The sequence below is a fragment of the Trachurus japonicus genome, chromosome 22 (assembly GCF_045865225.1).
Source record: "Trachurus japonicus isolate A0001 chromosome 22, Traja_1.0".
Lineage (NCBI taxonomy): Eukaryota > Metazoa > Chordata > Actinopteri > Carangiformes > Carangidae > Trachurus > Trachurus japonicus.
In genome coordinates, this window is record NC_140928.1 from 691,631 (window position 1) to 707,746 (window position 16,116).

General features: G+C 43.3%; 1 protein-coding gene across 1 annotated transcript in view; it reads right to left on the reverse strand.

The window, feature by feature from the left end:
- Positions 1-16,116, reverse strand: part of LOC146963156 (uncharacterized) — a 123,006-nt gene that overhangs the window by 30,749 nt on the left and 76,141 nt on the right. Inside the window, exons 2-8 of the mRNA XM_085768133.1 lie at positions 14,575-14,758; positions 14,037-14,195; positions 10,757-11,173; positions 10,349-10,542; positions 8,129-10,106; positions 7,147-7,320; positions 5,669-5,842 (exon numbers count right to left, since the gene is read on the reverse strand). Coding sequence (XP_085624259.1) covers positions 5,669-5,842; positions 7,147-7,320; positions 8,129-10,106; positions 10,349-10,542; positions 10,757-11,173; positions 14,037-14,176 — 3,077 coding nt within the window. The 5' untranslated portion in view covers positions 14,177-14,195; positions 14,575-14,758. The remainder of the gene's footprint in view (positions 1-5,668; positions 5,843-7,146; positions 7,321-8,128; positions 10,107-10,348; positions 10,543-10,756; positions 11,174-14,036; positions 14,196-14,574; positions 14,759-16,116) is intronic.

The window sequence follows — 16,116 nt, forward strand, 5'->3', positions numbered from 1 at the left end:
GACCAGAGCTACCACCAGAGGGGACTGTGGAGGTTCAATTTAGACACACAACATTCTCTCAAAACGTGTTATCAATCCAAGGATGCTTGGAACGGAACAAACTACCCATTAATACTAGAGAGTGTCCGACTATTAGGACTTTTAAAGCACAACTTAGAGACTGGATATTAGACAAACAAACTTGTGAGCAGCTGTAATCATGCTCAGTCTGGGTCTTTCTTGTTTCTTGTACAGTATGTGCAGCTGTTTGTCTATGGCCGGTGCGTGTGCAGTAGTGTAGTCAGTGTGCAATCATGTAACCATAAAACCATAAAGTAATCATATTTAGTCTGAGTGTGTGTAATTGTATGTTTTATAATTTAACGAATCATGTCCAATCCTCCTGCAATCATGTAAATCTACTTATTTAATATTTGTTATCTATCGGTCCTCTGTTGTTGGACTTTTTACGTCATGTCACGTTTTATGTTTGGGGATGAAATCTAGCAACAGTGCTAAGACCGTACTCATGTACTCAGTGTCCATCAATATGCATAAATAATAAATAATTAAATAAATAAATACAAACCTGCTGGATATCTGTTGGTATTACACACGTATGAACAGATGAAACCCAGTGAGCTGAGATCCAGCTGTGGTAGAACATCTGCTGAGAGATTTAAAGAAACAGCAGCAGCACAGGGACACTCCACTAAGTTACAGTTCAGTCTATTATATTTGATTCTGATAGCTACACACTGATTCACACAGTGTATGGTATTTAATATTGTGTATTTAGTATTTAATGTTGTATACAAAGCATTTAGTATACTCCATTTAATATTTAATGTTTCATATACATATAATCCATATAAAGTCCATATATACTACCTAATGCAATAGATAATATCTGATATTGTGTATGTACATAGTATTTAACGTATTGCCTTCAGCAGCTGATGGTTGGTGTCATTTCTTGGTCACCAATCTGAACTACACATGATCATCATTAATCTGCTGCTCTGGGCTGCTGTTACTTCTATATTTAATTTAACCCTGGTCAGTGACCCCACAGCTGTAAGTAATCATGTATTATTCATCTCTAATTGATCACACAGGAAATCTTCCCTGTAAACTGTTTTCTTGTCTGTAACAACATCTCTGTCCCGTCTGTCCGTCCTGGGTGATGATCCCTCCTCTGTGTCTCACCCTGAGCTTTCTCCTGGTTTTCCCTGTTAAAAGGGTTTTCCATGGAGTTTTTCCTCAGTGGATGTGAGGGTCTAAGGACAGAGGATGTTGTTGTGATGGGATGTAAAGCCCTTTGAGACAAACTGGTGGTAAAAACGGGCTAGAACTGTAAGAGTCATCTGCCCTATGTGTACTGAGTTTACTAAATGTAAAGTACATATGCGAATTATAAGTATTATATTTTATCTTTTTTTATTATCTAATTGTATTCTGTTCTTATTCTTTTATTTTAGTATATTTTTTTTTTATCTTTGATCCTCTCCAACTCCTTTTAATATCACATTTTTTATTGCTTCTTCTTTACTATTCAGGAGTTTGTAACAAAAAAAGTAAGTAATTCTGATCCTGGCATTAAGGCAAGGCAATTTTATTTGTATAGCCCATTTTTACAGTTTGTCTCAAAGGGCCAAGACACCTAAAAACAAAAACACGGCCGTTTTCATCAATTTACAAGCAAGTGGACAACACACATACATTGGAGTGAATGGGATTTCTGGGCACTTTTGCAATACCCATATCCTGCCACTAGGGGGCATGAGGCTTTCACCACGGGACTCAATGGAAGTGTCCTTACTCTCTTATTCCAGCGCTCTAGCTGCAGGTAAATCCTCATCTTCCTCTGAGACAAACACATCAGCAGTCAGAGTGGTAACGTGAGGTGTTGTGTCTTCTCTCTGCAGTGAACTTCTGGTACGACATGGACTACGACATCAAGTACAACTACTTCCAGCTGCTGGAGTCGCTGTGTGAGGTCACAGGGGGGACGTGACATCACAGCAGCTGAGTGACGTCACGGTGACGGACAGTGACACAATGAAACTGAGCTGAGGGACGATATTAAAGGTCATTAAACTCGGTGTGAGACGTCCTGATTGGCTCTGGTGCATGCTGGGAACCGAACAGGTGCATGCTGGGAAAATTAGGACAGGTGTGGGACTAACAGGATGGAGATGATGACCCCTGAGCTTTGTATAGATATTTCCACTGAGCTCAGGTGTGTAACGGACCAATCAGATCAGTGTGTTCACACCTGTGGACCTGATGAAGATGCTGAAGATCAAGAGAAGCAACCAAGATTCAAGATTCAAGATTCAAGATTCAAAGAGTTTATTGCCATGTCAACAAGTAAAATCAAGTTGATAGGAATGTGTCTTGGTTTTTGCTCTCACAGAGAAACAATACAGTACTCCCACCACATACACCACAATAAATAATACACACAATGCCGTACAATGCAATGTACGGGGAGGACAATACCCAGCAGCGTCACATTCAGCATAAGTACCAGTGCGAGGAGAAAGTGCGAAGTAATTAGTGCAAATTCAAATGTATGATGGCTTGGAGGTAGGTGCTGTCTCTAAAGCGAGATGTTCTACATTTGATACTTCTATATCTCCTGCCTGATGGGAGGAGATTAAAGAGGTAGTGTGCTGGGTGAGAGTGATCGGCTATAATTTTATTGGCCTTTCTGATGAGTCTAGTTGAGTAAAGTGATGTAAGTGAGGGAAGTCTACTGCAACCGATGATCTTGGAAGCTTGGCGCACTACCTACCCTCTCTGGCCGGGTTTTATCCTGTGTGACCGTACCAGACAAGCATGGAGAAGGTGAGTATGCTTTCAATGGTAGACCTATACTGTAGAAGTGGGTCAACCAAGATGGCGCACGCTCTGCTGCGACAGCACTGACTCGTTCTACTCGTTCCCGTCCGTGCTCAGAAAACTCAAAGCACTCCACCTACTTGATAAGAGCCAGTCCTCCTCTACTGCTCCATATGCTCCTACACCAGGATTTCAGTCACCAACAACCAGACCTAATTAACACGCATCACGCACCTTGCCTCCAAAATCACAGGTGTTCCCACACCCAACGTCACAGAACTGAACAATAGATCCATAAGACACTTTGCAATCTCAATAGAACAGGACAATACACACCAAATCAACTAATACCTCATCCCACTGCCCCCAGGTCGTAGGTATCGGTCACTTAAACTCAGAAAGACTCGCATGGGACAGAGTTAAATCCCTGCAGTCATAGCCACCGTAAACAACAGACCCGTTGACATTCTCCTCCTCTCTCTTGTCCGTCACAGTCAACGTTTGTGCCATACACTGTTCGTGATAAGTCTGCTTTTGTGTGCTAATGGTGTGATGTTCTGTTTTGCTGCTCTGTGTGTTTATTTGTATAATGTCCTTCATGTAAATGTACGGCCGAGTGGAAACAAATTTCCCTTCTGGGACGAATAAAGTCTAAGTCTAAGATGAAACGGAGCATCAGGAGGAGGACGGAGGTGATTTAAGTGACTGAACGAGGACTGGTGGTTTAACAGCAGTTTTGGAAAATAACCTTTTCCAAAACATAGGAATCGCTGCCCGGAGCTGATTATATGTCAGAGTCACGCAGACGTTACTGTATACATCTATAAATTCATCATAAAACATCATTTCCCCTTTACTATTTTATAGCTCATTTACAAATAATATGCCCTTTTCAAACATTGATTTAATGAAAAAAGGAACGCAAATTGTTAGTCACAATATTACTTTTGTACCACAACAGTTGATTTTGGATTTCATAACAAGAATTAGGTTGATGATACTGGTATTGAAGCCAACTCACTATGACTTCTTCCAAAATGCCTGATCAATAAGGAAAAGCTTTAATTTTCAGTAAGGCAAACTGAAAGCCAGTTTTTTTTTTTTTTTAACAATATTTTTTATTGATTTTTAACTTTTACAAGAAAGGGATGGATACATAATATGGTCCACAGGAATGAAAAGCAAAACAAATAGACAAACAAAACAAATAATAAAAAACAACAACAAAAACAACCGTCAGCTCAGATCTATATAATTAGGGTTCAGTAAGAAAAAATATACAGTATGAGCATTCAAGAAAATCCCTGCAACATTATACAAGAGACACCAGGCTCTACATACTTCAAATAGGGTTCCCAAACTTTATGGAATTGGTCTGTTCTTAAATGTAATATGCATGTAAGGTACTCTAATGGCACTAGATCAAACACTACTCCTTGCCAGCCTTTAACAGTTGGTACCCTGTCATTGATCCATTGTAACAGAATATTCTTTCTCGCTGCGTAAGTAAGTATACAGTACAGCCTCTTATTATGTTTTGATGTTAAACGACGATTTGGGAGGCCCAAAATAAGCTGAAAGCCAGTTAACTGAAAGTAAGACTAAACGAAGATGACAGAAGTTAATTATTAAAGAGTCTGGTCCCTTCTGATCCAGTGGTCAGGGTTTTTTGACACTCTACATGTGTTTTTCTGGTCCATAAGTGTTAGTGTTCAAAACTGTGACATGGTGAAGCTCCGTTTAACGTTAAAACTCAGGGGGCGAAGTCAGGAGGAGAACAGGAAGTGAATGTGAAACCATGGTGATGAATGAAGCAGTGAGAGCTGCTGACTCAGTTGTGTGATGGACACCACTGTCATGAAGACACGAAGAGGAGAACAACCTTGTATTCCCTCTGGACAAGAAGATGAAGAACATGAGACGTCAACCGTCAAAGTCGTTTTATTGTGAAATTCCCCCAAACAGGAAGTTCCTCCTGAGCTGCAGCTGTGACACTGAAGAGGAACCGGAGACGATCTTGATGAGCTCTAAGTCCAGACTCACTGATGATGATCTGTCAGGGACGATGGTGGACTGGACACACACACACACCTCACTCTCTCATCGTGGCCTGTAGAGAAGAAGAAGGAGAAGGTTTAGGGAGGTGATGAGTCCAACTCTTCAGTGTGTTTTAGCTTCTGATTGGCTGTTGACATTTGATAGAGAAACTTGTGATGTCACATCCTGGCAGGTTCACCTGCACTTTACACTTTATATTTTATTTTACTCTCACAGCTGTGGAAACAGCTACAGATCAGACTCACAGCAGAGTCTCCAGTCGAAAGTCTGGACTCTTCACAAGATCACGAAGCTGCTGCAGAGATGGAGAAGATCTCAGCTGGTTTCCACTCAGGTCCAGTTCTCTCAGGTGGGAGGGGTTGGACTGCAGAGCTGAGGCCAGAGAAGAACAGCTGATCTCTGACAAACTGCACTCCTCCAATCTGAATAAAGAATAAAAGAAGATGAAAAATGATTGATAATTTATCAGAACACACGCACGCACACACCTAAGATCTACAACAGTAACAGTCAGTGAACTGACCTCAGAGTCTCCAGTCTACAGTCTGGACTCTCCAGAAAACCACTCAGATCCTTCACTCCTGAATCATGAAGGTTGTTGTCACTCAGGTTCAGGAGTCTCAGGTGGGAGGGGTTGGACTTCAGAGCTGAGACCAGAGAAGAACAGCTGATCGCTGACAACCTGCACTCCCTCAATCTGAATAAAGAATAAAAGAAGAAGATGAAATGATTGATCAGATCACACACCCCTAAGATCTACAACAGTAACAGTCAGTGAACTGACCCCAGAGTCTCCAGTCTACAGTCTGGACTCTCCAGAAAACCACTCAGATCCTTCACTACTGAATCCTGCAGCTTGTTGTCACTCAGGTCCAGGTGTCTCAGGTGGGAGGGGTTGGACTTCAGAGCTGAGACCAGAGAAGAACAGCTGATCTCTGACAAACTGCACTTCGTCAATCTGAATAAAGAATAAAAGCAGTGAGTTGAGGACAAAGCTCCTTGTTGACAGCGTTCAGTGTCTCATCATCTGTTCAGAGCTGAAGAAGCTTCAGAAAGAGCAAGTTTAGAAAATCAAAGTCCAACAGCTGAAGCAACAGGAAGCAGGTTAAACAGTAACATAGAGAGAAAACAGCTCATTAATATTCATGAGAAGCTGCTGCTGACTCCGCCTCTTCACCTGTCAGCTCCACCTGTGGCTATATCCAGACAAACTCATGTTGAGCAGCCACATTGATCAGAGGTTTACTGACGATGGTCAACATGGGAGGTTGAACTCTGTTGCAACAAACATGATAGCTGGACTCTGTTGCCATGACAACAAACATATGGAAACATGTCGAATAAAGTTCAGAGACAAAAACCTGCTGACTGACTTCACAGATTGAACCTGCTCCAACTTCTTCACAGAGAAACCAGCGCACACACACCTCTGCTTAATGGGATATGGGCTTTGAATGTTTCACTACAAACCTCACAGAGCCTCAGGAAAGAGGAGGAGCCACCAGCTATTGATTATAGATCAGTTATTGTCTGACACATTACATGTGTTTCTGTAGTAGACTGGATTAAACCATGACGACCCTCAGTGTGGATCAGTAGCTTATAATATCACAGCTTTCAAATCAAATCAAATCAAAAAAACGTTATTTGTCCCACAAGGGGAAATTTGTCTTGGGTAAGGGAGTTGTAACAGCTGCCATTAAAACATCCATACACAGTACATAATATACATTAAAACAGTAACAAAGGCAAACATATCAAAGAGAGGAGAAAGAAAGAAAGTGCAGGGTGCAATAAATAGAATAGAATTTCACATCACATTCATCTGAGAACAGAAATAAAACAGAGTCTGACCTCAGAGTCTCCAGTCTACAGTCTGGACTTTCCAGAAAACCACTCAGATCCGTCAATCCTGAACCTTTCAGGTTGTTCCAGCTCAGGTCCAGGTGGCTCAGGTGGCAGGGGTTGGACTTCAGAGCTGAGACCAGAGAAGAACAGCTGATCTCTGACAAACCGCAGCCCTCCAGTCTGAATAAAGAATAAAAGCAGTGAGTTGAGGACAAAGCTCCTTGTTGACAGCGTACAGTGTCTCATCCGTTCAGAGCTGAAGAAGCTTGAGGTGAAACTAAGTGGTCATGTGACCATCATCATCATCATTACACTGACCTCTAACCCTTCACCTTCTACCAGCTGCAGTAACATGGAGTCAGAAACTGAACTGAACTCAGACAAAAGTCCAACAGTTCCAGTCAGTGAACTCACCTCAGAGTCTCCAGTCGACAGTTTGGACTCTCCAGTCCAGCACACAGAACCTTCACTGATGAGTCACTCAGTTCGGTTTCACTCAGGTCCAGGTGTCTCAGGTGGGAGGGGTTGGACTTCAGAGCTGAGGCCACGATTTCACAGTGACTCTCTGAGAGTTTACAATAAGTAAATCTTTGAAGAGAGAAAATATAAAACGTGTCAGAATAAACTGAGATGAAAGCTGCAGTCAAAACAGTTGATGCATCTGATGACAGGACGTGATGATGTGATGAACATCAGCTCATCTTCACTCACTTTGATCCTCATCACTCACAGCTTCAGTCTGAGGCTCTGTTGACTCTCAGTGACACTTTGTGAGTCTGTGTAGTTGTGTGAGTCTGTGTAGTTGTGTTGTCCCTCCCTGCCTGCCGTGCCTCAGTCTGTGTCTGTAAATGAGCTCAGCTGATCTGTGGTCAGCTTTTATTTTTGAGCTTCATCTTCTCTCTTGGTTTTCTGGTAGGGGACTGGTCATAGCGACCAGTGGGTGAACTGAGCTGAGCTCCTCCTGCTTCAACATCACTCTTGTGTTCAGCAGCAGATCAGTAACACAGTCTCTGACAGTGAGAACAGTGATACACTGGTTACACTCACCTGATGACACCGATCAGACTGCACACAGCTGCCTCTGAGACACTAAAGGGTTAAAACTATGGTTCATGTGCAGTCGTACTAACACCTGGAAACACTGAGGTGGAAGATTGGAATAAAACCTAAAAGTCATAATACTGTAAAAACTTCAAAATAACTGTTAATTAAACATTAATTGACTAAACAGCAACGATCATAATGAGCTGAAGAATCCACATGTTGGAGCTCACAGCTTTTACTACACATCCAGAAAAAACACAACTCAACTGTTCTTAATGAGAATAAATGAAAACTGTGTTTATCTGAACTTGATCAAACTACTGATCAATATATTGAACATGTGTGGACTCACTGAGCCTTCCTGCAGTTCCTCACAGCTGGGATCAGTCTCAGTTGTCCCTCTGGTGATGATGTCTTGTACTTGTACTTGTACAGGTCAAACTCATCCAGAACCTGCTCTGACATCTGCAGCATGTAGGCCAGAGCTGAACACTGGATCAAAGAAAGTTTCTTCTTTGATCTATTCTCTGACTTCAGGAACTGTTGGATCTCCTGATGAACTGACTGGTCCTTCATCTCCGTCAGACAGTGGAAGATGTTGATGCTTCTGTCAGGAGAGATGTTTGTCTTCCTTATCTTCTTCAGTTTGTTGATGGTTCTCTGGATGGTTTCTGGACTGTTCTTTCTCTGACCCAGCAGACCTCCTAACAGCCTCTGGTTGGACTCCAGAGAGAGGCCATGAAGGAAGCGAACAAACAGGTCCAGGTGACCGTTTCTACTGCTGAGGGATTTCTCCATGGCTGTCTTCAGGAAGTCATCCAGGGTTGAAACATCATGTTGTTTTCCCAGGAAGTTCTTGAGGACCTGTGTGTTCCTGTTGGTGAAACAGTGGAACATGTAGACTGCAGCCAGAAACTCCTGAACACTCAGATGAACAAAGCAGTAGACTGTTTTCTGGAAGATCACACTCTCTCTTTTGAAGATCTCAGTACAGAGTCCTGAGTTCACCAAGGCCTCTGTGACATCCAGACCACACTGCTCCAGGTCTTCTTGGTAGAACATGATGTTTCCTTGCTCCAGCTGTTCAAACGCCAGCCTCCCCAGCTTCAGAAGAACTTCCCTGTCGGCCTCCGTCAGCTCCTGTGGACTCGTCTCATGTCCTTCACCGTACTTGTTCTTCTTCCTCTTTGTCTGGACCAGCAGGAAGTGTGAGAACAGGTCCGTCGTGGTCTTGGGCAGCTCTCCTCTCTGGTCTGTGGTCAACATGTGCTCCAGAACTGTAGCACTGATCCAGCAGAAGACTGGGACTTGACACATGATGTAGAGGGTCCTGGACGTCTGGATGTGTGAGATGATTCTTCTGGACAGATCTTCATCACTGGACCTCCTCTTGAAGTACTCCTCCATCTGGGCGTCAGTGAAGCCTCGGACCTCTGTTACCCTGTCGACACATGTAGGAGGGATCTGATTGGCTGCTGCAGGTCTGGAGGTGATCCAGACCAGAGCCGAGGGAAGCAGATTCCCCTGGATGAGGTTTGTCAGCAGCACGTTGACTGATGACGTCTGTGTGACATCAGACACAACCTCTCTGTTGTTGAAGTCCAGTGACAGTCGGCTTTCATCCAGGCCGTCAAAGATGAAGAGAAGTTTACAGACAGCCAGCTGCTCTGCTGTGACCTTCTGTAATGTTGGATGGAAAACATGGAGCAGCCTGAGAAGACTCAACTGCTGATCTCTGATCAGGTTCAGCTCCCTGAACGAAAGAGGAACCAGCAGACTGACATCTTGGTTCTCCAAGCCCTCGGCCCAGTCCAGAGTGAACTTCTGCACCGAGAAGGTTTTTCCAACGCCAGCGACGCCGTTGGTCAGAACCACCCTGATGGGTCTCTGTTGGACAGGTGAGACCGTAGAGACGTCCTCTCTCTGTTGGACAGGTGAGACCGTAGAGACGTCCTCTCTCTGTTGGACAGGTGAGACCGTAGAGACGTCCTCTCTCTGTTGGACAGGTGAGACCGTAGAGACTTTGTCTCTCCGTTGGACAGGTGAGACCATAGAGACGTCCTCTCTCTGTTGGACAGGTAAGTCTTTAAAGATGTCGTTGCACTTGATTGGAGTGTCATGGAGGGTCTTCTTCTTGGACGTTGTCTCCAGCTGTCTCACCTCATGTTGGGTATTAACCTCTTCACTCTGTCCCTCTGTGATGTAGAGCTCAGTGTAGATCCTGTTGAGGAGGGTTCCACTTCCTGTTCCCTCAGTTCCTTCAGTCACTCGTTCACATCTGCTCCTCAGACTGATCTTATGTTGATCTAAAACCTCCTGCAGACCACGATCTGCTGAGAGACAAGAGACAGAGTCAGACTGAAGACAGAGAGTCTGACAATCTGATCGGATTATTTTCATCAGCTACAGAAAAACTACAGACAACAAAGAGAAGGTTTGAATCATCATCTTAAATGTCAGTGCTGTGTGATGGAACAATGACTCTGGAGAAAGCAACAAATGACCACATCAGCAGACAGATGTTCAGTCTCACTTTGTACACAGCTGCTCTGACTGGCTGTCTGCAGCTCACCTCTGGTTCTGGGTCTTTTTCCACACTGGGGACAGGAGGGGGGTCCTGAAGAACCAGACTGGTCCCAGTCTGAGGTGAAGCACTGTCTGCAGAACCAGTGTCCACAGCTGGTGGAGACTGGATCCTTCAGGACGTCCTGACAGAGACCACAGCTGGACAGCTGCTGGTCCACAGAGACACCACTCCTCTTCCTCCTGTGAAGACATTTCTGGATCAACAACATGTCACAGCTCCACATCTGAGCTCTGATTGGCTGCTGACAGAGTGTGTGCATGTTTCTGTCTCTGAGGTTTGTTGTGAACCTTCAGAGTCTGATGGATCTAGTTCCTGGTTTCTCTCTGTTTCCTTCACATGAGTCTAAAGACTGAATCATCTTCAGCTCAGTTTACAGTAGAAACCGTCTCTTACCGTGACTCTGAAGGTCCAGGTCCAGGTCTGAACCAAAGAGGTTCTTCTCTGGACCGGTCACTCTTCATGGACAGACAGATGGATCCAGGTCCAGGTCCAGGTCCAGGACTGAACCAAAGAGGTTGGTCTTTGGACCGGTCACTCTTGATGGACTGACAGATGGATCCAGGTCCAGGTCCAGGTCTGAACCAAAGAGGTTCTTCTCTGGACCGGTCACTCTTCATGGACTGACAGATGGATCCAGGTCCAGGTCCAGGTCTGAAGTAAAGAGGTTGATCTCTGGACCAGTCACTCTTCATGGACTGACAGATGGATCCAGGTCCAGGTCCAGGTCCAGGTCTGAAGTAAAGAGGTTGATCTCTGGACCAGTCACTCTTCATGGACTGACAGATGGATCCTGGAGACTCTGCTCTCAGTCTGCAAACACAAACATGTTTTTATTGACACCACATTGATCACTGACCAGTTCTCTGATCACAGATGCATTGTGGGAAGTCTCCAGTGACGTCAGCGTCCAGCACCAAACACTGTAGTGAAGGATGGAAGCAACACTACGGAAGCCGAGAACGGCCACGTCCATAATATTTTTTTTATTATCGTTTTCTCGTGATAACGACTTATTATTTCGTTATCTCGAGATAACAAAGTCCGTTTTCTCGTGATAACGAATTAATTTATTTCGTTATCTCGAGATAACAAAGACCGTTTTCTCGTGATAACGAAATAATCATAGAATGTGTCGTTGACATGGTTGCCTAGCAACATGTTTCCCCGGTGCAATCGCTTCTGTTTACGGGGTTAATATAATCAAAGACGGTTTATATAATACATCCATGGTAGCAGCTGGTTAGCCGCTGTATGTTCGTAGCAGGAGGCTACTAAAGCGAGTCTGTTGGAAACACTACACATCTACAGATCTAACGTAACAGAAGAGATGTTTTCGTGGGATAATTGCCCAGAACCATGTGTAGAACTCAAATCCGTGAGCTGATTAATGTGATCACATCATCCTGATTTCAGCCTTCAAGAGCTGCCACTAACGTTAGTCTGCTCTGAGGAGCTGTCAACAATGAAGTACCCGGTAAGTTACACTTAACGTTAGTTTGTTTACTGAGCTGGGTTTATTTAAGGGGCTACAGGTTAGCATAAACACATGAGAGTAGACTACGTTATGGCAGCTTCAGCTAAGGTAATGTTAGCTAGTTGCTGCTCAGATAAAGCTCATGAACACTGCTGTCTTGCCAAATTAACATTAGCCTACATGTCAGTGGTCGCAGGCAACAGGTGTCTGATGGTTCGAGATAAGGTTGTGATTTCTGACAGCAGCAGCAGCCAGTAGCTAACGTTAGCTTAGCTGAAACAGGATAGATGGGACCACCGGCCGGTAGCCCCTTAAATAAACCCAGCACAGTGACATTATACAAACTAACGTTAAGTGTAACTTACTGGTAAGTTATTGTTGACAGCTGGTGTGGACAATAATCACACCAGTGAGTAGGCTAGAGTAGAAAAGTTAACTGCCCCATGCTCGAGCTGAACAGTAGCCTCCTGTTGCTGGCAACCATGGCAACCATGTCAACGACACATTCTATGATTATTTCGTTATCACGAGAAAACGGTCTTTGTTATCTCGAGATAACGAAATAAATTAATTCGTTATCACGAGAAAACGGACTTTGTTATCTCGAGATAACGAAATAATAAGTCGTTATCACGAGAAAACGGTAATAAAAAAAATTTATACGGACCTGGCCGTTCTCGGCTTCCGTACAACACAGCAGCATCATAGACAACAGTGGAGAGTCAGTCAGTCATTAACTGTGTCCAGTGTCCAGCTGCTGAACATCTGTCTCACATCAGCTCTACACAGGATCACACACTGACACTGCTCAACATCTGGACCCACTGGATCAACATCTGGATCTACTGGATCAGCATCTGGATGTACTGGACACCTATTAGGACCCCCTCGAAAACGAGAGGATTCCTCTCAAGGGGTTTATCCTATTAAATAAAATTTCTGAATGAATGAATGAACACCGCCCCCTACAGCCCAGGGTTAGACACATCATTTTTTTTAACCTCACTACCCCCCCTAGTGGGGACCTTTTTTTTTCTTTCTTTCATTCTCATTAATTTTTTTTCTCTTTTTTCTTTTCATTCTTTTTTTCATTATAAGAAAAATGACACAATAAATCAGGTGGCAGTAACACACAACCCATCAACATCACAAACATAAGGGAGGACAGAAAAACAGAAAACAAACCAAAAGGACGAAAAAACCAAAACAAGTTGTAACAGAACAATATAAAGCGACAGGAAAGTATCCAACTAAAAACACAAAAAAGACACGTAATTAATTGAGACACATGGACACAAGACAACAGGAGGACAACACACACACACACACACACACACACACACACACACACACACACCAGGAAGTTATTTCCTGTTCAGTGATGGTAAATGGTAAATGTTCTGTATTTATATAGTGCTTTACTATACCTGCAACGATACCCAAAGCGCTTCTACATCATACAACACATTGACCCATTCACACACTGATGGCGGAGCTGCCATGCAAGGTGCGAACCACGACCCATCAGGAGCAAGGTGTGTAAGGTGTCTTGCCCAAGGACACTACGGCAGCAACCGGGACAGAGTGGGACAGAGGGTTGGCGGTTCAAGGTTCAAGGTTTTTATTTGTGTCCCCGTAGGGCAATTACTGTTGCAGCGTGTAAAAAGAACACAGATACAAGACACACAATTAAAAGGGGGAAACAACAACAGTGGCACCACTAAAAAAAGCCCATAAATGACCGGGAAAGTGCAATCAGTGCGTATCCTCCATATCTACATCATCATCAACATCACAAGAAACAAGAAACAGAGAACAGAACCACAGAATATCAGTCAAACAGTCAGGTATGACTTCTACCCTGTACAGAATTCAAAAGGGAGATGGCTGTAGGGATCAAGGAGTGCTTGTACCTGTTACTTTTTATACGAGGAAGTCTGAGTCGGGAGCCAGAAGGCAAAAGCTGGAACTCAGAGTGTAAGAGATTGGAGCTACCAGAAAGAATGGCATTAACCTTCCTAATTATTTGCCTATTGAACAGATCTGTAAGTGTACACTGTTGTTCATTCGAACTGTCAACCCTCTGATCACTGGACGACCCGCTCTACCACCTGAGCCACTGCTGCCTCAGGTCCAGGTTGCAGCTCACACACTCAGCTCTGATAGAGACAGTTTGGAGGTTCGTATCAGGTTTCTTACTGTGAGTCTGAAGGTCCAGGTCCAAGTCTGAAGTTTTCAGATTCAGGTTTGAAGCAATCACTCCTCATAGACAGACAGATGGATCCTAGAGACTCTGGTCCGTCCTCCTCTTCCTCCTCTTCCTTCACCTTAACACTCATCTTCAGGACTTCAGTCGGTCTGAGAGGGAAACCAGAAACACACACAGTCTGATCACCTGTCACACACAAATACACTGAGGACAAACTATCATCGCTGTCTCACAGTTGTTGACCTCCACCACTCAGAGTCCTTTCACATTGAATCCATGTTTATCCAGTCACCAAGACCTTTGACCTTTGACCTCTGAAGTTTTCTAAGGTCCTTGAGTTCAAGTCGATGTTTGCTCTGAATCTGAAGAAGTTTACAGTCGAGGTCAAACTGAGACAATGTGATGACGTCTGTACGGACTACGTCTGACTCTTCTTCTCTCCACAGTCCAGAGACAAACTGACTCTGATGCTTCAACAATAACAACAGTGATAACAAATAATAATAATAATATTGTGTTAATACTCACTTGTCTCAGACTTCAGTTTCTCTCCTTCTGCTCCGTTCATTCTGAAATGGTGTCTGAACTGTTTTACTTCCTCTTTCTGTGTTTACAGGAAATCATTGTTCAGTTTTAAGCGCGTAGTTGCAGAGAGGAAGTCTCTTTACACAGTTGACTGGCTCCACCTGCTGGGTAACTCCTGGTATTACACCTGTATGGACCGATGAAACCTGACACACACACACAGAATCAAGACAACAAGTTTAATCTTGTGTCAACTACAATGACCTTTGACCTCTGAAGTCTTCTCAGGCCATCGTTCAGTTCAAGTTGATGTTGGTTCTGAATCTGAAGAAGTTGTGTCGAGGTGAAACTGAGACAATGTGCTGACGTCTGTACGGACTACGCCTGACTCTTCTTCCCTCAGCAGTCAACTCAAACTTCATTTACAGAGCGCTTTCAAAAGAACTGAAGTTGACTAAAGTGCTGTACAGATCACTAAGAACATACCATAATTTAAATACTATAAAATACACAAGTAAAGTGCAATAGAATGCAAACTATAAATAAATAAATAAAATGCAAATGAGTAAGTAAATGAGTCAACTCAACGGAATGCCAGGGAGAAAAAGTAAGTTTTTAGGGAAGATTTAAAGACTCTATTGACTCTAAATACCAGATGCATCATGTTTCCCACATTCTGTGTCATAAACTATAAACTGTTTTCTTGTCTGTAGCAACATCTATTGCACGGCTGCCCGTCCTGGGTGAGGGATCCCTCCTCTGTTGAGGAGGTTTCTCCAATTTTTCCCTGTTAAAAGGGTTTTCTATGGAGTTTTTCCTCAGTCGATGTGAGGGTCTAAGGACAGAGGATGTTGTTGCAATGCCATGTAAAGCCCTTTGAGACAAAGTGTTTGTAAAAACGGGCTATACAAATAAAATTGCCTTGTCTTGCAGCAAAGGTGCGGTCAACTTTTGTCTTCAGCCGAGTTTTTGGGCTGAGCAGCTGTTTGGCTCCACAGTCCATAGAGACAAACTCTGTCTGACACTTAAACAACAACAACTACAATAATAATAATAATAATGATAATAATAATTTTGTGTTAACACTCACTTGTCTCAGGCTTCAGTTTCCCTCCTTTTGCTCCGTTCACTCTAAAATGGCGCTTAACTGTTTCACTTCCTCCGTTCCCTCCCCTAGCTGAAAGTGACAGAGAGATAAGAAAAGGGACCAGAGCTACCACAAGAGGGGACTGTGGAGGTACAATTTAGACGCACAACATTAACTATCAAAACGTGTTATAAATCCAAGGATGCTTGGAATGGAACAGTTTAAACTGTTTAACCAGTCATTTACCGGTCATTTACAAATAATATGCCCTTTTCAAACATTGGTTTAATAAAAAAACAAAACACAAATTGTTAGTCACAATATTGCTGTTGTACCACAACAGTTTTATAACAAGAATAAGGTTAATGATACTGGTATTGAAGCCAACTCACTAAATAAATAAGGAAAAGCTTTAATTTTCAGTAAGGCAAGCTGAAAGCCAGTTAACTGAAAGTAAG